This window comes from Nicotiana tabacum, chromosome 21 (assembly GCF_000715075.1).
Source record: "Nicotiana tabacum cultivar K326 chromosome 21, ASM71507v2, whole genome shotgun sequence".
NCBI lineage: Eukaryota > Viridiplantae > Streptophyta > Magnoliopsida > Solanales > Solanaceae > Nicotiana > Nicotiana tabacum.
In genome coordinates, this window is record NC_134100.1 from 75649910 (window position 1) to 75674389 (window position 24480).

At 36.1% G+C, this 24480-nt stretch overlaps 2 protein-coding genes across 2 annotated transcripts; one reads left to right on the plus strand and one right to left on the minus strand.

Annotated features, from left to right (window-relative positions):
• The first annotated feature begins 19555 nt into the window (after nucleotides 1-19555).
• On the plus strand, nucleotides 19556-21023 carry LOC107805834 (small ribosomal subunit protein bS20c). Its single transcript, XM_016629924.2, has 3 exons — nucleotides 19556-19815; nucleotides 19896-20062; nucleotides 20694-21023. Exons 1-3 carry the CDS (start codon nucleotides 19665-19667, stop codon nucleotides 20742-20744), a joined length of 369 nt encoding a protein of 122 aa, XP_016485410.1. The 5' UTR covers nucleotides 19556-19664; the 3' UTR covers nucleotides 20745-21023.
• Nucleotides 21024-22244: 1221 nt separating this feature from the next.
• Nucleotides 22245-24037, minus strand: LOC107805833 (putative pentatricopeptide repeat-containing protein At3g15200). Its single transcript, XM_016629923.2, has one exon. The coding sequence runs from the start codon at nucleotides 23904-23906 to the stop codon at nucleotides 22386-22388; it is 1521 nt and encodes a 506-aa protein (XP_016485409.1). The 5' UTR covers nucleotides 23907-24037; the 3' UTR covers nucleotides 22245-22385.
• Between the last annotated feature and the right edge of the window lie 443 nt (nucleotides 24038-24480).

Below are 24480 nucleotides of genomic sequence, written 5' to 3' on the forward strand. Positions count from 1 at the left end.
AGTAATAATTTCTGTAAAATGATCCCACACAATAGACCTTTTTTTCCTTTTTTTGGTTATATTTGACTCTGTTGTTTCAGCTTGACTTATTGCATTTGAATTAGAAGCCCCACTTTCACCCATCACCTTATGACTTTGTATATTTTCAGCCATGCTACAAATTAAGGAACTATCTGCAGAAAGACACAAGATCAAATTAATACAGAACAATAGTTAGTTTGAGAAAATTTAATTAAAGATTCTGCTAATAAGTAATGGAAAAGCTATCCCTATTTATCAACTCATATAGAAAAACTTCATTCTTTAACTGAATATCAACCAAATATTTATCAACTCAAATATTATCCAGGCTTGTGTTATAATATTCTTTAACTGAATATCAACCTGATTTTTAATTGAAGTGAAGAAAAGAATGAGTAGAATTGATTATGAATCTTTAACTTGCAAAGCATGACCATACATCTTTTGACTTCCTCTTTCCTTCTTCCTTGCTCTGCTGGCTATGCGTGTGTGCGACTGCGCGTGGTTGTTGTTTGAGAATTTCTTGCTAGAGGAGAGGCGAGAGGGGCCAGAGGGTTGGCTGCTCTGCTGGGTTTAGAACTTTAGATGTTAGGGTTTCTAAAGGGGACTATTGTAAATGTTAAATGTTAATCAAGTGGGGAAGGGATTAGGATTTAGGAAAACGGAAAATCAAGAAATAAAGTTAAAGGAAAAGCTAGGTTCCATGAAAAGTTAATAATAATTCATAAAAAAGTATAATTAGGAGATTAACGGGAAATAATTACGGGAAACATGTACCAAATTATGTACTTTTTTGCTAATAAGGTTGATAAACAACCAGAGGGTATCCAACTTAATCCTCCACTAAGAAATGACTACAAAAATGTAAGTGGGATTCAACTTGTCCCTCTCAACCTTGTCATGAAAATAGACAAATCCTTTATTCCAAGTACATGCAACTCTTTTTTTTCCTCGCTGCAAATATATATTTTGTCTTGGGAATCTATCTATCAAAATATTTTTCAAGTACAAAATATATTGAGGGGATTAAGTTAAGATTAATTAACCTGATTTGCAGGGAACATGCTTGGTTGGGAAAGGGATTAGGATTTAGGAGAACGGGAAATCAAGAAATAAAGCTAAAGGGAAAGCTAGGTGTCCCACTCAAACTAAAAAGATAAAAAATAAATATAGTAGTAATATGGATAAAAATAATTATATATATATATATATATATATATATATATATATATATATATATATATATATATATATATATATATATATATATATATATATATATATATATAAATTCTTAACGGGTTAACGGATTATCCGTTAAGAAAATTGAATAATCCGCCCCCAAACCGATAAGCCGTTAATACAAAAATTTCAATCTGTTCCTCGTCCGTTAAACCGTTAACCCGATACCAATAAGCCATTAAGCCATTTGTGCGGTTCGGTTTTCGGTTTCGGTTCGGTTTTGAACACCCCTAACTAGGGGTGTGTACAAACTCCGGAAGGGCTCCTTCAGCCCAAGCGCTATAATCTGCACGAACAACTCACGTGCGATAATAATAAAGTATGCTGCAGGCGGGCAGCTTCGATCCACACTCATCCTCACCAATCAGGCCCTCGGCCTCACTCAGTCATAAGTATGCTGCAGGCGGGCAGCCCCGATCCACACTCATCCTCAGAAATCAAGCCACTCGGGCATTTCAGTAAAACATGGCATTCGGCCCAAAACACTTATATGCATCAAAATAGAGTCATAAAACTGAGTTATGATATACAATGAAATGAATATGACTGAGTATGACTTTTCAATTTAACACAATAATTCACAGCAATGTGACCTCTGTGGGTCTCAATAATACTGGCACATGGCCTTAACATGATTTGTAATATGCTTTTCAGCTCAATTTCTTTAACACATAAAACCGCATGAAAAATACCAAGGTTATTTAACTATAAAATTCCATATAAATAATTATGTCACAATTTCTATAGTGCACGCCCACACGCCCGTCACTTAGCATGTGCGTCACCTCCCAACAATTCACAAAATACATATATTCGGGGTTCATACCCTCAACTCCAGGATTAGAAGAGTTACTTACCTCAATCCAAGCAAATTCTTTATTCCAATAAACCTTTTCCAAATAACATGCTCAACTTAATCATGATTTCTGAAAATACCTTTGTGTCACGACCCAAAAATCCACTAGTAGTGATGGCACCTAACCCAACCCGTTAGGTAAGTCAATTTTCAACTATCCAATTCCAATGAAATTAATTAAAAGAAAATATCTAAAACCGATACATCTCCCCAAGAACTGGTAGTACAAATCATGAGCCTCTAAGAATAGAGTATACAAAGCGGAAATGAAATAAATTCATACTCTGTGCGCACTACATCATTCACCAATAACAACTCACTCATCCTGCGAATTTCATTTACTCATACGTGAAATATAAATCCTTAACCAGGAATTTCCTTATTTAAGTCATCCTCGATCTCTACTTCTGCAAGCCATAGCTAACCCACAAGTATGCCTCTGACCAAAATTAAAATTTAACAGCTAACCATGAAATCAAATGGTCAATAGCAGACTCCCCCACTTGGCTCAAATCCATAGATTAAAACATTCCATAACTCACAATACCAATACTCTCTTACTGCCATAATGCCACAGTCAGTCCAACAAAACTTCTTCCCAAGTTCAAACAATCCCAACCATAAAAATACCTCAATCATCCGCTAAGCTCGTATTCATCCTCTTAACACACAAGTCAACTTTCTCAACCAGATTCAGATTCAAATCTCCACCCACACACCCCGTCGGCAGAAAAGAAACTCTCCACTCACATCATAAGAAATACTCCTACATAGATTACTCCGCAGGGGATAATCTACCTGCTTAGCTTCAATCTGGTATCTTGTTATATCTTTTTCGCAGTCACAATTACTATGCAATTACTTAGTCAATCTGTGTCCAACTCATTACCTAGGCATGAGAATTTAATTTACCCCAAAAGTTTAACAATATAAAAGATCCTTCAAAACATTCATACTGGAGACTGTACGCCACATCAATTCGAAAATCAAGCACCCAATGGACTTTCCTTTACATTTCAAGGAAATACTTCTCGTCATATTCAAATCGTCTTAACACATCCCGCATTTACATCATACTCATCACAAAGCCATTTCGCCGCTCATCGACCCACAACTTTCACTCATAGGGATATTACCGGACATATGAGTCCAAATGTACATGTTACAACTGAAGCTACCGAGCCTAAGCTACGGTCTAACCATGGCCTCAAGTCCTCCAGACTGGCCCATCACCAAAACACAGAATACACACCTCGAACCTCATTCAAAGAATCACAAGCCGGCGATGCACAGCTGATACCGAGCGCTCATGTGCGCATACGAATACGTGGAAGGAATTCAAAGAGTTATATTTCAAGCTGAATCAATTCTGCACGATAAGGAAAGAAAGATGGGAAATTATCCTAAATGCTTTGTAGCCTCTCGAAGATAAGTATGGACATCATCATACTGATCCGCAAGACTCTACTAGACACTTGCTCATGACTTGTAGAACCTATGAACCTAGAGCTCTGATACCACCTCGTCACGACCCAAAAACCCACTAGTTGTGATGGCACCTAACCCAACCCGTTAGGTAAGTCAATTTCCAACTATCCAATTCCAATGAAATTAATTAAAAGAAAATATCTAAAACCGATACATCTCCCCAAGAACTGGTAGTACAAATCATGAGCCTCTAAGAATAGAGTATACAAAGCGGAAATGAAATAAATACATAGTCTGTTTGAATAATACATAAACAGAGCTTTTATAAATCTAAGGCTACCCTGAACAAGAGGCAGCTACAACAGGAATGCAGGTACATCTTCAAGTCCCGCAACCATCGAGCACAGCAACAACAACAGCCAACATCTGCATGCAATATGCAGAAGTGTAGTATTAGTACAACCGACCCCATGTACTGAGTAAGTAACAAACCTAGTCGTAGGTTGAAAGTAGTGACGAGCTTCTACCAAAGTCGGGTCCACAACCAATAGTACACAACAATCCATAACAACATAAAGCAAATAATACCAGAAATAACTCAGAGATAAAATACTCAGCCAGATAATGATTTCAAAAATAGTAGTTCTTTCTTTCAAATACATCAGTAAAAACCCAAATTGTTTGCCGAAGTTTCCAATAATATGAATAGTTTGAAAATAATAAATTTTTCCAAAAATATTCTCAATAATACATAATATATTTCATTTTCCTTCCGGATAACCCGTGTAAAACAAATGCATCACTATGCCCATCTGTCAAAAAATATGTGAGAAATCATGAATTATGTGATGTTGTACAGCATGAGGAAAAATACATCTCTATGCCTGTATGTCATGTGTGCATGCCAATGCGATGCAACTCAATGATAAAATCATAAACAGCCCCTCGGGCAGAACATCACTCATATACAGCCCCTCGGGCAAACCTCACAGTCACTCGTGTCACTCGGGCATACCTCACAATCACTTTTGCCACTCGGGCATACCTCACAATCACTCTTGCCACTCGGGCATACATCACAATCACTCATGCCTCCCATTCACTCAACACTCGGCACTCAACACTCGTACTTAGTAGGTACCTGCGCTCACTAGGGGTGTGTACAGAATCCGGTAGGGCTCCTTCAGCCCAAGCGCTATAATCTGGACGGACAACTCACGTGCGATAATAATAAAGTATGCTGCAGGCGGGAAGCCCCGATCCACACTCATCCTCACCAATCACGCCCTCGGCCTCACTCAGTCATAAGTATGCTGCAGGCGGGCAGCCCCGATCCACACTCATCCTCAGAAATCAAGCCACTCGGGCATTTCAATAAAACAGAGCATTCGGCCCAAAACATTTATATGCATCAAAATAGAGTCATAAAACTGAGTTATGATATACAATGAAATGAATATGACTGAGTATGACTTTTCAATTTAACACAATAATTCACAGCAATATGACCTCTGTGGGTCCCAATAATACTGGCACATAGCCTCAACATGATTTGTAATATGCTTTTCAGCTCAATTTCTTTAACACATAAAACCGCATGGAAAATACCAAGGTTATTTAACTATAAAATTCCACATAAACAATTATGTCACAATTTCTATAGTGCACGCCCACACGCCCGTCACCTAGCATGTGCGTCACCTCCCAACAATTCACAAAATACATATATTCAGGGTTCATACCCTCAACTCCAAGATTAGAAGAGTTACTTACCTCAATCCAAGCAAATTCTTTATTCCAATAAACCTTTTCCTTGTGATTCGGCCTCTGAACGCCTCGAATCTTAGTCAAAATAATTTGGTACAATCAACACGAGGTATAGGAATCAATTCCATATGAAAATGCTAATTTTCCATAAAAATCCGAAATTTAGCTCAAAAATCGTATGTGGGGCCCACGTATCGGAACCCGACAAAAATTACAAAATCCTAACACCCGTTCCGATACGAGTCCAACCATACAAAAATTATCAAATTCCGACATCGGATTAACCTTCAAATCTTCATTTTATATTTTTGAAAGATTTTATAAAAATCTGATTTTTCTTCCATAAATTCACGGATTCATGATGTAAATAAATACGGAATCATGAAATATAATCAATAGAGGATAAGGAACACTTACCCCAATGTTTTCCCGTGAAAATCGCCCAAGAATCGCCTAAATCGATCTCCATAAACTCAAAAATGAGTAAAAATAGCAAGAACCCCATTTTATAGACCCTCAGTTGTTTCGGGCGTCACAGGTAGCATGGGGCGCTGCATGTGGCTCAGTTTCCAGCATCCCAAAATTCCCAGCGCCAGGGCTAGCGCCCCACGCTACCCTGGGCGCTCGCGGCGACGGAAAAAATATTCCAGACACGGAAATAGGCATAACTCTCTCATACGATGTCCGAATTCAACGATTCTTTTTGCTATGGTTCCATAATTTTAATACGGATCTAATACTTCAATTAAAACTGAATTTGGAGCTCATTTGTTTAATGTGATACCACATATTCTTGAAGAATCGACATCGAACATTCTAGGTTCAATGCCGAAACATAGCAAATCAATCCGGAATGAACTCAAATTTTGCGTACAAGTCATAAATGGAATAACAAAGCTGTTCCAATTTCAAAAATATGATTCCGACCTCGATATCAAAAAGTGAAACCCTGGTCAACCTTCCCAAAAATTTAACTTTCGGCATTTCAAGCCTAATTCCACTACGGACCTCCAAATAATTTTCCGGACACGCTCCTAAGTCCAAAATCACCATACGGAGCTGTTGGAATCATCAGAATTAAATTCCGAAGTCGTTTACACATAAGTCGACATCCGGTTACTATTTTAACTTAAGCTTTAAACCTTGGAACTAGATCTTCCAATTCATTCCAAAATCTCACTAGACCCGAACCAATTGCCCCGGCAAGTCACACAACAACTGTAAAGTCCAATTTGAGAAGTAAATGGGGAAACGGGGTTGTAATACTCACAATGACCGGCCGGGTCGTTACACTTTGCTTTTCAAGTGTATTAGTGAAAACTCAAGTCTTTTACCGAAGTTGCCAAAAATATGAGTAAGTTTGAAACATTAATTTTTTCAAAATTCCTTTCAACAATAGATAAGATGTTTCATTTTTTTTCCACATAGCCAATGGAAAATGCATCAATATGCCCATATGCCAATATGTGTGAGAAGTCATGTATGACGTGATACCGTACAGCATGAGAAAAATGCATCTTTATGCATGTTTGTCAAGTGTGCATATCAATGCGATTCACCTCAATGATAAAACCATATGCATACTCTCAGAGTATCATTTCACTCAGTCCTCCCAGTCACTCAATTCTCTCAGTCACTCAGTCCTCCCAGTCACTCAGTCCTCACAGTCACTCAATCCTTACAGTCACTCATGCCTCAAAGTCACTCAATCCTCCCAAGTTACTCGGCACTCGCACTCGGCACTCGTACTCAATAGATACCTGCGTTCACTCGGGGTGTGTACAGACTCCGGAGGGGCTCCTTCAGCCCTAGTGCTATAACAAGCCAATCATGGCATAAATCAGTCACTCATGTTGCGGCGTGCATCCCGATCCCATAAATAATATATATATATATATATATATATATATATATATATATATATATATATATATATATATATATATATATATATATATATATAAATCCAAAAAGTTTTTCTTTGGCGTGCAGCCCGATCCCATAATCATCCTCATAATCAGGCCCTCGGCCTCACTCAATCATCAATCTCTCCAGTCTCTTGGACACACAATGTCATGAAAATCAGCCCAAAATGATGATATGATAAATCAATAAATAGCAACAGAGACTGAGAGATAATATGAAATGAATGAACATGATTGAGTTTTAAAACTTCAATTTAAACAAATTCAACAACAATATGACTTTTGTGGGTCTCAATGATACTGGCATATATGATTTTAACATGATTCTCAGCTCAATAGCTCTAGTACGTAGAGATTTCCATGATTTCAGATAAGTTCAGGTAACTACACAGTACCACAGGAATAACGGAATCACTGTTCACACGGTGCAGGCCCACACGCCCGTCACTTAGCATGTGCGTCATCTCAACACCAAACACATAACATGTATAATTCAGGGTTTATACCCTTAGCTCCAAGATTAGAAGAGTTACTTACCTCAATTCGAGCAAATTCTTTATTCCAATAAACTTTTCCTCATGATTCGGCCTCCGAACGCCTCGAATCTTAGTCAAAATAATTCGATACAATCAACACGAGGTATATGAATCAATTCCATATGAAAATGCAAAATTCCACAATAAAAATCCAAAATTAATTCAAAAATTAACAGTGGGACCCACATCTCAAATCACGAAAAAACTCACAAAATCCGAATACGGTTCCGATACGAGTTCAACCATACAGAAATTATCCAATTCCGACATCGGATTGACCTTAAAATCTTCATTTTACATTTTTGGAAGATTTTATAAAAATATGATTTATCTTCCAGAAATTCACGGATTCATAATGTAAATGAATATGGAATCATGAAATATAATCAATATAGGATAAGGAACACTTACCCCAATGTTTTTCCGTAAAAATCGCCAAAAATCGCCTAAACCGAGCTCCATAAACTCAAAAATGAGTAAAAATGGCAAGAACCCCGTTTTATAGACCCTCTATTGTTTTTGAGCGCACAGGTAGCGTGGGGCGCTTCCTGTGGTGCAGTTTCCAGTACCCCAACAATTCCAAGCGCCAGGGCTAGCGCCCCACGCTACCCTGGGCGCTAGCGGCAATGGAAAATCGTTTCCGACACGGAAATAGGCATAACTCTCTCATACGATGTCCGAATTCGACGATTCTTTTTGCTATGGATCCATAATTTCAATACGGATCTAATGCTTCAATCAGAACTGAATATGGAGCTCAATTTCTTAATGTGATACCATAATACCCGAAGAAGTGACGTCGAGACATCTTAGGTTCGATGCTGAAACATAGCAAATCAAGTCCGATTGACTTCAAATTTTGCACATAAGTCATAAATGACATAATGGACATATTTCAATTTCCAGAATCGGATTCCGACCCCGATATCAAAAAGGTCAACTCCCTGGTCAAACTTTCAAACTTAAATTTCTATTTTAGCCATTTCAAGCCTAATTTAACTACTGACTTCCAAGTAATTTTTCGAACATACTCCTAAGTCCAAAATTACCATACGGAGCTATTGGAACTATCACAACTCCATTCCGGAGTTGTTTGTACAAAAAGCAAACTCCGGTCAACCCTTTTCATTTAAACTTCCAACATGAAATTCATTCTTCCGAACTAATCCCGAAACACCTGAAAATCAAAACCGACGATTCACACATGTCATAATACATCATATAAAGCTATTCAAGACTTCAAATAGTAGAAAGGAGAGTAATTACTCAAAACGACAAGTTGGGTCGTTACATTCTCCCCTACTTTAACATATGTTCGTCCTCGAACGTGCCAAGAGTTGTTTTCCAAGCCATCAAATCACTATTCCATCTTATCACGCACATAACCGTGGGTGATCCCACGTCACCCTATACCATATAGGCCTGACAACACCACATAACTGAAATTAACTAATTTAGTCTTAGTCCATTAACCTTGGAATCCAATTTCCAATATCCAAACATTTCGTTTCAAGGCCCGAATCTCACATCTACACATTGTATAAGTTTGAACAAGTTGTATCAAGCCATAACCATAACCCCAGATATAATCACATAACATACCACACAACTCACATACTCGCAGCACCATTCCCGATCACAGTAACTACGCAAAAAATAACCGGGTACTAGTATAAAACCCTATAACAAACAAAACCTCGTTCCAAAATTTTCGTATATTGCTGATAATGAAAGAAACAAGCGGAATCTCATGACCCCTTATCAGATCAACAAATCATGGAGCTCTCTCGCCCCAACCAGAACCATAATCACTTGCTAAGCCGACTTTTAATATTATCCTTCCAAATATACTGTAATCAAACCTGATAGTACCCATTCTAGGTCCAATGACCTTATATTATTAAACACAACTACTCCATATACACGCCACACAAATATATCTCAAGCCAAAAATTGTGCAATCTGTGCACCCAAAAATGGAAAATATCTCAATGAAGAGAATTGTTTCGCAAGTTCAGCTAGAACCACCACAACCTAATATTTACAACCAACTCCTCAAATTTCGTGAAGAGGATAACCGTAGGCGCATGTACACAATTTCTCAAATACGATGCTCATGTAATTTGTTTTTTATCATAGAGGAAGGAAAGCAATGAAATCCGATAAATTATCAAAGATATAAAATTTCCACACACGGCACGAACAACTCACGTGCCAATAATATGAATGCCCAGCATGGTCACAGGCCTCCAGTCCTAGCATATCATACATGAGCAATTAAACAAGTACACTTGTATATATGATAATGAAATAGGATTCTCATGCTCCTGGACTGGTATAAATAGCACGCTATAGTGTAAGCATGTGCAAAGTCTGCTATCACACTTCAAATTGGCAATTTAACGCAGAAATAGTAACTACCCCATTTATTCAGGGAATTAGCCTCTTGTAACCTCAAGTGTAGCCTAGATAGTTCTCCACAATTGTACGAATACGAGAAACGTTATAACTTTTTGCTTAACAGTCAACTCTACGCATATCATAGCCTAAGCATTCTTCTGAGTATGAATACTTGCCCCGATGCCCATATATGGGCTCAAACCTCACATATATGCACACTCATAGCGCGTAGCTATCACAAATAATTAACTCAACTAGTGCCTCTACTGAGTTTAAATAAAATACTCACCTCAAATAGGTCACAACCCTGAAATAATATGCTTTTGAGAACTCTAGTCTCCAAATTCATACGACACATGAATCATCATAACTGATCCCAACTCTAGTATTCGAATGACTAACACATCTTTCACGCACGATCATCCCACCAGAAATATTTCCATAATTCTTTTGTGCCACATAGAAATAATTTGGGTATCAGCAATCTATCAACCAGGCGAGTACCGAAATACCGATGAACATCCGTAAGTCAAAACACAATGCGCCTTCTGAAATGCGCACCCTTCTCAAGGATTACTGGGCAGTTATGACATTCCTCTAAATATCTACAATTGGCCATTATGTCCAAAATTTGTGACCTTCCCTTCAGGACTAAACTGCCACCTTGTACATGTAAATCTTAACCCCACACAACACACCACATCTACCATGCCATTATGTGACAAGCACAAGAATCTCATTATGAACTCTGAGTCACCAGCAAATTACATACCCGGTTAGTTAGAAACCTCTCTATTGCTTCCTTCTATGAGGAAACCATAATACACAACACGTTCTCCACATCGGTAGAAAATATCTGGTTATAACCATGGTAGAAACCATCAAGAATGCTTTGAAATCCATTTTCACATAACCAAGCTATTAAAGCTGAATCTCCCTAACTCGACCAAGCCACACATGTCACCAAACCCAAGAAAATTGTCACCAAAACATTTGTAGAGCCGCATCACATCGTAGGTAACCAAAGAGTCGATCATGCCATTACCATACTGGTCTAGACTACTACCAGTCGTTCTATTTTCTCCGAGTTTCTTCGAATTATCCTCAAGTTGACACTTCTCCTTGTTAGAACTCCACAATCCTTACCCAAAGCTCACTACAAGACATCCTAACATAAAATCACATCGTCCTAAGGCCCACAAGTTACTGTATTGTTCTTAAGCACCCCCATAAGTACCACAACCGAAACGCCCACTCTAAAAATACCTTATGTGAATTTAAAATTGTTCTTTTACCTTTCTTATGCTGGACTGTAGAATCCATAGTCATACAGAATTACCGCAAGTCCGACACCATTAAATATACATCTCAGATTCAATCCATACACAAATCCGAAAAAATTCTCGATTGCCATATATAAATCTTGAACCCATTAGAACTTACTCGAGAGTCATCCACTCTCCTCAAATCTCAATTTCACCGCTCAAACGGGCCGAACTGCCTATGCTCAATTAGCACAACAACACTCCAAAGAAGTAACCATGCCTTAACGCAACCGAGCAAATTCATACAGCGTGCACACTACATCCGTCACGAATAACAACTCAACGCATTTCGTGATTTTCATATACTCATAAAGTGTAATGTAACCTGTATCCAGGAATTTCTTTACTCGAGTCATCCTCGATCTCAATCTCTACAAGTCATAACCGATTCACATGTATGCCTCTAACCGAAACCAGTACAACACATAACCATGAAATTAAATCGCCAATAGAAGGCTCTCCCACTTGGCTCAAAGCCATAGAACAAAACATTCCATAACTCACAATATCCAAACTCTATTACTATCATAATACTGTAGTCATTTCAACGAAAACTCTTCACAAGCTCAGGTAACGCAAATCATAAAATACCTTAAATCATCTACTAAGCTCGCCTTCATCCTTGTGATGGTCAAGTCAACTTTCTCAACCAATCCAAACTCGAATCTCAATACATATACCCTGATGTTAGAAAAGAAACTCCCCACACAACATTATAAGGAATACACCAACGTAGATTACTCCGCAGGAGATAACCCACCTGCTTAGTCTCAAATTGGCATGTTGCTATACCCTTTCGCATCCACAATTTCTACGCAATCACTTAATCTTTCTGAGTCCAAACTCATTATCAAGACATGAGAATTTAATTTATCCCCAATTTCACAACGTAAAAGACCCTTCAACACACTCATAACCCGAGACTATAAGTCACATCAAGATAGAAATTAAGCACCCAATAGTCCTTTTCACATCCCAAACAAACTCATCCCGTCATATTCAAACCAACTAGACACATTCTGTAGTCACATCATGCTCATCATATAGCTATTCAACCGCTCATTAAGCCACAAATTCCACTCACAGGGACACTACTGGACATATGAGTTCAAATGTATAAGTTCACACAATTGAAGCTACCGAGCCTAAGTTGCGGTCTAAATCTGGCCTCAAGTCCTCCAGATTACCATCACCAGAACACATAATACACATCTCAAATATCGTTCATGGAATCACAAGCCGGCGATGCACAGCAGATGCCGAGCGCTCACATGCGCACACGAATACGTGGAAGGAATTCAAAGAGTTATTTTTCAAGATGAATCAATTCTGCACGATAAGGAAAGAAAGATGCGAAATTATCCTAAATGCCTTGTAGCCTCTCGAAGATAAGTATGGACGTCATCATATCGATCCGCAAGCCTCTACTAGACACTTGCTCATGACTTGTAGAACCTATGAACCTAGAGCTCTGATACCAACTTGTCACGACCCAAAATTCAACTAGTCGTGATGGCACCTAACCTCACCCACTAGGTAAGCCAAATACACACAATCTGATTCAATTAATAATTAACTGACTATAATACACTCCCCAAGGAGTGGTAGTACAAATCATGATCTTCTAAGATTAGAATTTAAAAACTGGTATGAAATAAATACATCATCTATTCGAAGTATACACAAACAGATTCTTATAAATCTAAGGCTACCATGAACAAGAGGCAGTTATGACCGGAACACAGGTACATCTTCAAATCCAGCTCCCATCGATCACAGCAACATCAACATCCAATATCTGCATGCAAGGTGCAGAAGTATAGTATAAGTATAACCGACCCCATGTACTCACTAAGTAATAAACCTAACCTTAGGTTGAAAGTAGTGACGCGCTGGAACACAAGTCAGGGTCCAACACCAATAGCCAACAACATTTCATAACCATATAATTTAAAGCATCACAAGTAATAATCTAACAATAACATGCTCAACTTAATCATGATTTCTGAAAATACCTTTGCCTTTCAAGTGTATCAGTGAAAACTCAAGTATTTTACCGAAGTTTCCAAAAATATGAGTAAGTTTGAAACATTAATTTTTCCAAAATTCCTTTCAACAATAAATAAGATGTTTCATTTTCTTTCCACATAGCCAATGGAAAATGCATCAATATGCCCATATGCCAATATGTGTGAGAAGTCATGAATGACGTGATACTATACAACATGAGAAAAATACATCTCTATGCATGTATGTCAAGTGTGCATGTCAATGCGATGCACCTCAATGATAAAACCATATGCATACTCTCAGAGTATCATTTCACTAAATCCTTCCAGTCACTCAATTCTCTCAGTCACTCAATCCTCTCAGTCACTCCATCCTCACAGTCACTCAATCCTCACAGTCACTCATGCCTCACAGTCACTCGGCACTCGCGCTCGGCACTCGCGCTCGGCACTCGCACTTAGAACTCGCACTCAGTAGGTACCTGCGCTCACTAGGGGTATGTACAGACTCCGGAGAAACTCCTTCAGTCCAAGCGTTATAACAAGCCAATCATGACATAAATCAGTCACTCATGCTATGGCGTGCGGCCCGATCCCATAAATAATAATATATATAAAGTCAATATCATGTTGCGGCGTGCAGTTCGATCCCATAATCATCCTCACAATCAGGCCCTCGGCCTCACTCAGTCATCAATCTCTCCAGTCTCTTGGGCTCACAATGTCATGAAAATCAGCCCAAAATGATGCTATGATGAATCAATAAATAGCAACAGAGACTGAGAGATAATATGAAATGAATGAACATGACTGAGTTTTAAAACTTCAATTTAAACAAATTCAACAACAATATGACCTCTGTGGGTCTCAATAATACTGGCATATAGCCTCAACATGATTTTAACATGATTCTCAGCTCAATAGCTCTAGTACGTAGAGATTTCCATGATTTCAGATAAGTTCAGGTAACTACACAGTACCACAGGAATAACGGAATCATAGTTCACACGGTGTACGCCCACACGCCCGTCACCTAGCATGCGCGTCACCTCAATACCAAACACATAACATGTATAATTCAGGTTTAAAAAACTCAGCTCCAAGATTAGAAGAGTTACTTACCTCAATTCGAGCAAATTCTTTATTCCAATAAAACTTTTTCTCATGATTCAGCCTCCAAACGCCTCGAATCTTAGTCAAAATAATTCGATACAATCAACACGAGGTATAAGAATCAATTCCATATGAAAATGCTAAATTTCACAATAAAACCCCGAAATTAATTCAAAAATTAACAGTGGGACCCACATCTCAAATCGCAGAAAACTCATGAAATCTGAACATTCGTTCCGATACGAGTTCAACCATACAAAAACTATCGAATTCCGACATCAGATTGACCTTCAAACCTTCATTTTATATTTTTTGAAGATTTTATAAAAATCTAATTTTTCTTCCATAAATTCACGGATTCATGATGTAAATGAATATGAAATTATAAAATATAATCAATATAGGATAAGAAACACTTACCCCAATATTTTTCCGTCAAAATCGCCCAGAAATGGCCTAAATCAAGCTCCATAAACTCAAAAATGAGTAAAAATGGCAAGAACCCCGTTTTATAGACCCTCTGTTGTTTTCGAGTGCCACAGGAGCGTGGGGCGCTGCCTGTGGCGCAGTATCCAGTACCCCAACAATTTCAAGCGCCCCACGCTGCCCTTGGTGCTGGCGGCAATGGAAAATTATTTTCGACACGGAAATGGGCATAACTCTCTCATATGATGTCCGAATTCGACGATTCTTTTTGCTATGGATCCATAATTTCAATACGGATCTAATGCTTCAATAAGAACTGAATATGGATATCATTTTCTTAATGTGATACTATAATACTCGAAGAAGTGACGTCGAAACATCCTAGGTTCGATGTCGAAACATAGCAAATCAAGTCCGATTGACTTCAAATTTTGCACATAAGTCATAAATGACATAATGGACCTATTCCAATTTTCAGAATCGGATTCCGACCCCGATATCAAAAAGGTCAACTCCCAGGTCAAACTTCCTAACTTAAATTTTTATTTTAGTCATTTCAAGCCTAATTTAACTACTGACTTTCAAGTAATTTTTCGAACATACTCCTAAGTCTAAAATTATCATACGGAGCTATTGGAACTATCACAACTCCATTTCGGAGTTGTTTGCACAAAAGTCAAACTTCGGTCAACATTTTTCATTTAAGCTTCCAACATGAAATTCATTCTTCCGAACTAATCCCGAAACACCTGAAAATCAAAACCGACAATTCACACACGTCATAATACATCATATAAAGTTATTCAAGATTTCAAATAGTAGAAAGGAGAGTAATTACTCAAAACGACAAGTTGGGCCGTTACAGTTTGCAAGCTGATTATGAACTTCACTAAGTTTTCAATCATCGGTAGTATAACCCAAAAATAAAAAATACTTTATTTCATAAAGGTAATAACTCGTTGTCTAGTGATTTTTAAACTACTGAAAGCCTACCTCATTCATAGTATTAAAAATTTTGATCGGTAATAACCGATTATTATATGCGATTTCTTAATTAATTAGGTTATATTATATGTTAACTACAAATTGTCAATGTCATAGTTCATTGAAGAAAAGAAATAGAGGCAAAAAAAAATTAAGAACAAATAGAAAAATATATTTATAAAAATGATAAATCTATATATAACAGAAAAAAAACATTAAAATCTCATTTCGACATCGGAGAAAATCACAACTCAAAGTTATTGCAATTGTAGAGTATAAATATATACAACAAAAAACAGATATCAAAATCTCTATGTATTATTTAAAAAAAATCATTACTTCAACTTATACAACATAAACCTAAAGATGACAAAATCAAAGACCATTAATGAGAATTGTGAAATACGCTTTATTTCGATCTTCACCTCATTATTTGACACTTCCTCTTAAACATTCTTCTTAAGATTCACACATGTATGGAATATCTTCTTACATTTACCTTAAACAAAAAATAAAGAATAGAAATTATACCACATCTTAGTATAATTTTTTTTCCCACTACAATCTTTAACATAGAGATAGATCAAATCATCATAAGCAGAATATAAGATAGTTGAAGGAAAAATGTAAAATAATGAGATAAATTGTCATAAATTTACATATTAAATATTTGGGAGTTATGAATATGAAAAGCAAAAGAGTTATTGAGATTATTAAAAATATTGGTTAGGAAGATAATGAGGTGAGAGTTATGAAGATAGAATAATGATAAAAATTAAAAAAAAAGGAGAAAAAAGATAAATTTGTTTCTTGGCTTGAGAGAGGTGCCACATCACTTTTCTATTTCCCACTTTTATATAGATATATAGATACTTTTAAGTGCTGAAACTAATTTAATAAATAAGTAGTTATGTGTTTGGATTTATACTTGACCAGATAATAAAACCATAGAATTAGCTACCATAATATATAAGCTACACAATTACTTGGAATCATGATGACAAATGTTTAAGTCACAAGTTTAGTTGAGAGAAACGACAACGATTCCTAAAACTAAGAGGAATGGAAGTGCTCGAAATGTTAACATGCTAAAATTAGATCGGGAAAGGACTCTCATTATATTTTTTTTCCTTTACAAATTTGTGATATTATATAATTTAAATAAGGAAGAATTTAATACACTAAAAAATGTTGATTTCGAAGATCTAAATATTAGGAAAATAATTAAATGGTTATTCCTAAATATTAAAAAAATAATTAAATAGCTATTTTGTCTAGTATGAAATCAAACTTTAAAAGGTAAAAATGGCGAACGACATTTCACTAAGAGAATTTGTGCTTTTAATATAAATATAGATAGATAGATAGATAGATAGATAGATAGATAGATATAAATAAATACTACGGGGAGATAGAATTAAAATAAATTAAGTCTTTATCTTAGCATACGTGTGTTGCACGTGTGCCTAGCATCAATCAATAAAATATATGTATAAAAAGAACATGTAAATTAAGTTTTAAAATATGTGCCTAGCGTCAATCACTAAAGAACATGCAGAGAGTTTTAAAATGACTACATTAAGGTAATATTTTACAATAAATAATTTAATATATTAAAAAAATAAGAAATTATCATTTATTAAAATGAATATATTAAAAAATGACAAGTCACTTAGTATCATTTTTTTTGTCTTATATTGTTTCACCCATATTGCATAAAGTTTGCATTTTTACCAATTTAACTTTTAATACTATATTATAAACGGATTTTTATGAAAATTTCAAAAAAGGTAATTTTTTTTATTTTCATTTTTGCAAATTAGTTAATTCAAAGACATATTACCAACCAATTTCTTACTTTTATATTCTTAAAATTAAAATATTTTATTAGTTAAGCTTGATACTTAAATTTTAGAAATTTTGGAATTAATGAATTTTGAGATTACTCCCAAACATGGTTTAATAACCAAAACTTTAATTTATTTTAAAATTTTAAAATATTAGAGAAATAATTAAATAATTATCTTATTGTTTACAAAAATACTCATAAACCTTAGAAAAGAACTCCTAAACTTGAAAAAACGAAAAAGAAAGTAATGTCTCATAAGCAAAGAAAAGAAAAACAAGGACTACTAAACTAATACTCGTAAACATTAAAAGAAGACACCTAAAACTGCTAAATCTAAATGGTTGATATGAAGGAGCCCTAAAATTGGACGGAAATTGAAAGTACTGGATTTTATATCGAAATTCTAATATTAGAGTAATAATTATTTGATTATTCTAAATATTAGAGAAATAGTTAAATGACTATTTCTACATATTAGATAAAATAACTTAAATTATTATTTTATCTAATGTAAAAATATTTTTTACAAGATACAAAAGAGGAATCTTACCTCAACGTATAACTTCTAAACTTCTTGAGAAATTTCTTCGTAGAAATCTTGGGCATGTCATAAACTGTTAATATTAAGTATATGTTAAAATAAGCAAAAAAGAACTATAATCGTACAATAAAACAATACTCAGTTACTTAGTTTTCATACCATGTTTGCTCTTGCTCCAAATACTCAAATTGAAGTAGCACCGGAGAAGGATCACTCTTAACTTCATCACCGACGAACTGATGGCAAATAAATCGTTTGATAATAGGTACAAACAATATTACATTTGGCGTAGAACACTGGAATAATTCTAAAATTTAATATTAATTCACTTTTTTCTTATTCTAAAGATTAGGTTGATGAATGCATTAGCCAACCATAATAGTGTTCATGAAGAATAAAGAGTTTTTGACCTCTTTAATTGCATACTAAATAGTAATAAGTTTCACACCTATATTTTTATTCCTTTTTCCTTTTGAACCAGTGCAATTTTGACTTCTCTTTCATAGGGAGAATATATAATAAGTTTCCTATTATAATATCCTATAATTATTTAATTTCCTTTTCTTAACCTACGACAGTCCCTCTTCGTATGGGATGTCTATTTTTTTTGGGAAAGTTTCCCACTTATATACTTCTTTTTTTCCTTTTCTCCTACGATATTTTGTTTTTTGCTATAAACTTAATTTTTTATTTGTATTTACATTTTTATCCTACTTAGAGTGCTCTTAACGAAGGATAAAAATGACGAACGGCATTACGCTAAGGGTCTTTGTGCTTTTAATATAATATATAGATATAGATTTGTCGTGGTTTGACTTGACATTAAATTTAAGAAAAAAGGGAAGATTTTTAAAACTTGTGGCCTTAATATACCACAATAATAGTGTGGTCATAAAACATTTGAAACTTGTGGCATTAAATATTCCATATCATTTGTGTGACTAGAAAATTTCAAAAAAATATAAAAATATGTTTCTTTTTTCAAACAGACTAATAAACAAATAATATGAGTACATAAAAGTTGGACATCACTTAATTATTGGGCCTACTAGACAAAGCCTGCGTATTCTCTATTAAAGGAAAGGAGGCAGCCTTATCCATAACAGACAAGCCCATTTGTAATTTGTAAACATCAAAACAAACAGGCTAAGCAGATAAGATGAAATAGGAAGTTGCTCAACTTCTGATGAGGATTTTCCATTCTAGTTCTAGAGGGAGGAAGAGAAGTAGAAAGCAAGAGAGATGGCGGGAGCTTCCATATCTTCTTCTTGTTGGAGCTTAACTGGAAAATTCAAAACCCTTTCTCTCAATCCCTCTCACCCAAATCCAAATGCTGCTGCTTTCAAGCCCCTAAGCTTTTCTGCTAACACTTCGGTCAATCTATTTTCCAAAGGTACTCAGATCAGTTCATATACAACAACCATTCGCTTTAATTAAGGGCTCCTTATGATTTACAAATTGGTAAATTTTCAGGGTTTGTTTCGCTGACTCATCTGCAAAGGCCGTCACGTCGTTCCATTGTTTGCGAAGCTGCTCCAACGAAAAAAGCAGATTCAGCTGCCAAAAGAGCACGCCAAGCTGAGAAGAGGCGAATTTACAACAAAGCTCGAAAATCTGAGGTCAAAACTCGGATGAAGAAGGTATATTGCAATCCTAATTACTGATTTCCTGATAAACTTAGTTTGATTGAGCTTAATTCTGTTTCAATTGTCACCTATTGCATGTCCCACTGATTTTCCAACTTGTGCATTAATTTTTCATTGTTCTCAAAAAATTTCTGCACGACCATATTCATCTTTTTCCCTTTGAAGTTGTCTCGCGTAAGCATATTGGCCAAACTTGAATGAGTCAAAATGAGTTGAATCAATAAATGGATGATAATTCAATCCTGTCCAAAGTTTATTGGGTCAAGATGGGTTGATTAACTTGGTGGGACGCTGTAAATATCAATCGAGCGGTGACAAAACTAAAATGAGAGCACAGCATATACTGGAAATTTTAGGAAACAAAGAAAAAACCATTGCTAGTAAGTAATGACTTTTTAAGGTGCAAGTCCCCCTATGAAGCTATGTTCCATATCTCCGCGTGAAGCTAATGTCTTATCTCATATATTTGGGATGTCCCATAATGTGTTCTACTGTTACCACTTAATAGTTTTTAGGATCAAAAGTGAACATTTTCCAGAAAGACTAACTATTACTTTGCCGAAAAGTTAAAGCTATATGGCAACTTGCATACCTGCATATTTAAGGTAGTGTTTTCCTATTACAGGTTTTGGAAGAATTGGACAGCCAGAGGAAGTTCTTACCATCGAGAAGCTGATAGCAGAGGCATATTCAGTAATTGATAAAGCAGTCAAAGTAGGAACGCTTCACAGGAACACTGGAGCAAGAAGGAAATCACGGCTTGCAAGAAGAAAGAAAGCAGTTGAGATCTATCATGGCTGGTATGTACCATCTCCAGCCGCTGAACCTGCTTCTGCAGCAACAGTTTAGCCTTTTCCTTGTTGAATGTAAAGCAGTGACTTGAGTAATCAGCTACCTAGAGTATGATGAATTATTTCACATTTTTATATTTTATATCAACTTGTTTGTGCAATCATTGTCCTCTTCTGTAGCACGGAAATCAGCAATGCGATTTTATTTGTTAAAGACACTTGAACATGTTTCAGCTAGACATTTTTTCCCATAAAATGTTGGATAGAAGAAACAGAAGAGTGGTGAACCAAAAAAAAGAGAAGGGGACATGTGGAGAGTAATGCATCCTTTCCAGATATACTTGTTGTCGTATTGATGTTTTGGTGACACTGCTACATACGAGCAGAATGTGCTTATACACAGTAGTGTCAAAAACAAAGAATGTGCTCTCAAAATTGATTAGAGGTCATCATAATGTTTTAGCTGATTAGTAACACTCAACAGGGTTTTTTAGAAGTTGTAGTGAGATTTACGCACTCACCAACTCAATGCAGACTTACCAAAGTAAGCAGAGAAGTCTAGTTAGAACAATTGCTACAGGATGTAGGGCGGTAAGCTGATGCCTTCAGTGGATAAAGATTAAAGATGAGAATATTCCTTGAAATGGAACTTGTTTTATAGATAGTGAAGCCAACTATCTAATCCAGTGTTTGAAACAAAACCGAAGGGCAATATTTGTGGCACCGCATATAATAAGCTGATGACGCTTTTCGCTTTAGAAAATACATCAAAAGAGATGCCTCAAAGATTCTTAATCGACGGTTACATTCTTATGAAACAAACAGGATATCGTAGAAAACTAGCTCTAGTGCACCGTTCACGGATCACCTACCCTTTTTCATTCTTATTCAACTTCTCATTCTTCTGTTTCCTAAACCTCTTTCATTGTCCCATAAATTTCTTACAGCATCCTCCAGAATTTTGTCCTTGCTCCAAGCACCAATCTCCTTACATGTCATCTCATTGAGATGATACAATCTGTCATCTTATCTTCCACTGTTGTTATGACCACGAATCATGTAAGGTGAGACAAGATTGCTTATTCTGCTTCCTCCACAATTAACGAGTAGAAAGGGGGACAAGTGAACCACAGGTCATTATTCAGTGACTTCGGGCAGGTAAAACTTGCGGAGCAGTTTCTCAAAGAATATAACTTCCAAATTGAAGACCAGCATTGGCTATAAATTATAATATGAAAAGATTGGAGAAATAATGTTATCAAGTTTTTATATCTCCAAGTTTGTTTGTAAGGGGTACCTAAATGAGAGTGCAGGAAACTTGTTACACACAAAATGTGCACTCCAAATTATCACCATCCAGTTAATTGTTTGCTGATAACATGTTTGCATCAACATGCAGTGATCAAAGCCCCTAGTTGATCTTGATTTGCTAACATTTCCATAGAAAATGTTAAGTGCCTTTCTCATCATTCTAATGCAAGCCAATAGTACGTCAAGCAAAAATAACATAATTAGTGGAGCAGGCCTTACCTAGTATTCTCATTCCTCCTTCCCTTTTTTGTCATTTCCTTCTTCTCCAACTCTTTTCTTTTCTCCTTTAGCTTGATGTTCATGGCATCCACTAACAAATTTGTCCTTGGCTCTGGCACCATATTCTTTGAAATCATCTCATTGAAATAACACAAAGCATCCTCTAATCTTCCCCCTTCAAAAAGACCATGAATCATAATTGTATACGATCGTTGATCGGGTCCTAGTCCACTCCTCTCCATCTCATCCCATGTACTCTTTACTCTTTCTTGATTATCCCAGCTCATAAACAACCTTAACAGCAAATTATAGGTATCTCCAAGCATTTTACATCCATTTTTATTCATCCTTTCCAAAATCCCAATAGCTTCCTCAGGCGTCTTGGCGGAATTCAACAAGTAACCATAGGTTCTAGCATTTGGCAAACAACCCTCTCCCTTAGTTTCCATCTCGTCTAAAAGCTCATAAACCTTATCCATCCGCCTAATCTTACATAAATGCTTAATCAACGAATTATAAGTGGCGGCATCAGGCAAACAATCTCTCTCATTCATTTCCCGGAAAATATCCAAAGCTTCAGGAATTCTCTTCTTGAAACACAATCCATCAATAATACAATTGCAAATTGCCACATCCGGCTTACACCCTTTTTCCCACATTGTCTGAAACAACTTCACCGCAGTGCTTATTTTCCCTGATTTGCATAGCGAATTGATGAATATTCCATACGTAAACTTATCCGGCTTACACCTTGAAGTCACTATATCATTCCAAAACCTCTTTGCCTCACGTAAACTCCCCAAAACACACCATCCATTCAGAATGATATTACGCATCTTTATATCATGCTTGAACTCATTTTTCTTATTGTGAAACAAGAATTCAGCAGCTTCAACATGCTTGAATCGACACAAACAAACGAGAAGCGTCTGAAAAGCAATAAGATCAAGCTCCAAACCCAAATCTTTCCTCTTATAGAAAAACTCTATTGCATCTTCAACTTTATGGGCTGCAGCATATCTATTAATCACAATGCCATAAGTTCTTTCATTAACCAAATTTCCTCTCTTAGACATTTCATCAAGCACTTGGTTGAGTTCATCAAAACGCCTCATTCGCCCAAGTATATCAAGAATTTCATTGAAAGATCCAGTCTTTGGTGAATACCCACCTGCTAATACCCATTTGAAGAAGGTAAAAGCTGGTTTCCAATCAGAACGGTGCCGTTTAAGCACGTCAAGAATGAAATCTTCGGATAGTGTAAAATTGCATTGGTTAAGGGATTGAAATATGTCACTCACTGATTTATTTGCTTCAATCTTGAGAAGGGTCTGCACTTTCAACGCGCAGTTCTCCTCAGAAGCATTTGCAGCGAATTCGTCGGAGTTTGTGTGCGTTTGGCGATGATAGTTTTGTACTGGGACGGGAAAGGGAGGCGCTGCTTTGTTTGTTAATATAAATATGGATTGGAAACTGCATAAACGGTGAATTTTCCGGTAGAGTTGTTTAGTTGACATTGGTAATTAGAAAGTGAACGCCGAATGCGTGATGCTAGCTGGGAAAAATTGCTGTGAATTTTCCGGTGGAGCGCTGGGGGAGAGGAGCTATGGAATGAAAGTAGAAGCAAATGCAAAAGATGTGTAATGTCAAACGTTTAAATAAAAGTTACTAATTCAAGTTGGACAAAAGAACAGAGGATGGAGATGTTTCATACTGCAAAGAAAGTTTCACAAGCATACATTCTTTTTTGGGTAATTTCTGATATACTTAACTCTTATTTTGTTAAACAAACATCACTTTACTTTACCTAAATATTCAAACAAAATGGTTGCTCAATTTTTGGGGGAAAATGACAAAAATAGTCTCTTATGTTTGAGGTTAGATTTAAGTAGTTTTTTAAGCAGTTTTATTCTTTTAGGTTTGCCAAAAGTGAACACTTTTAGGATGTGTTTGGTACGAAGCAAAATATTTTCTATGGAAAATGTTTTTCTCGAAAATATTTTTCTGGAAAATGAGTGACTTTAACACTTATTTTTTTTTGGTGAGTGAAAAAAAAAATTGAAAAATATTTTTTGATGTTTGGTTAGAGAG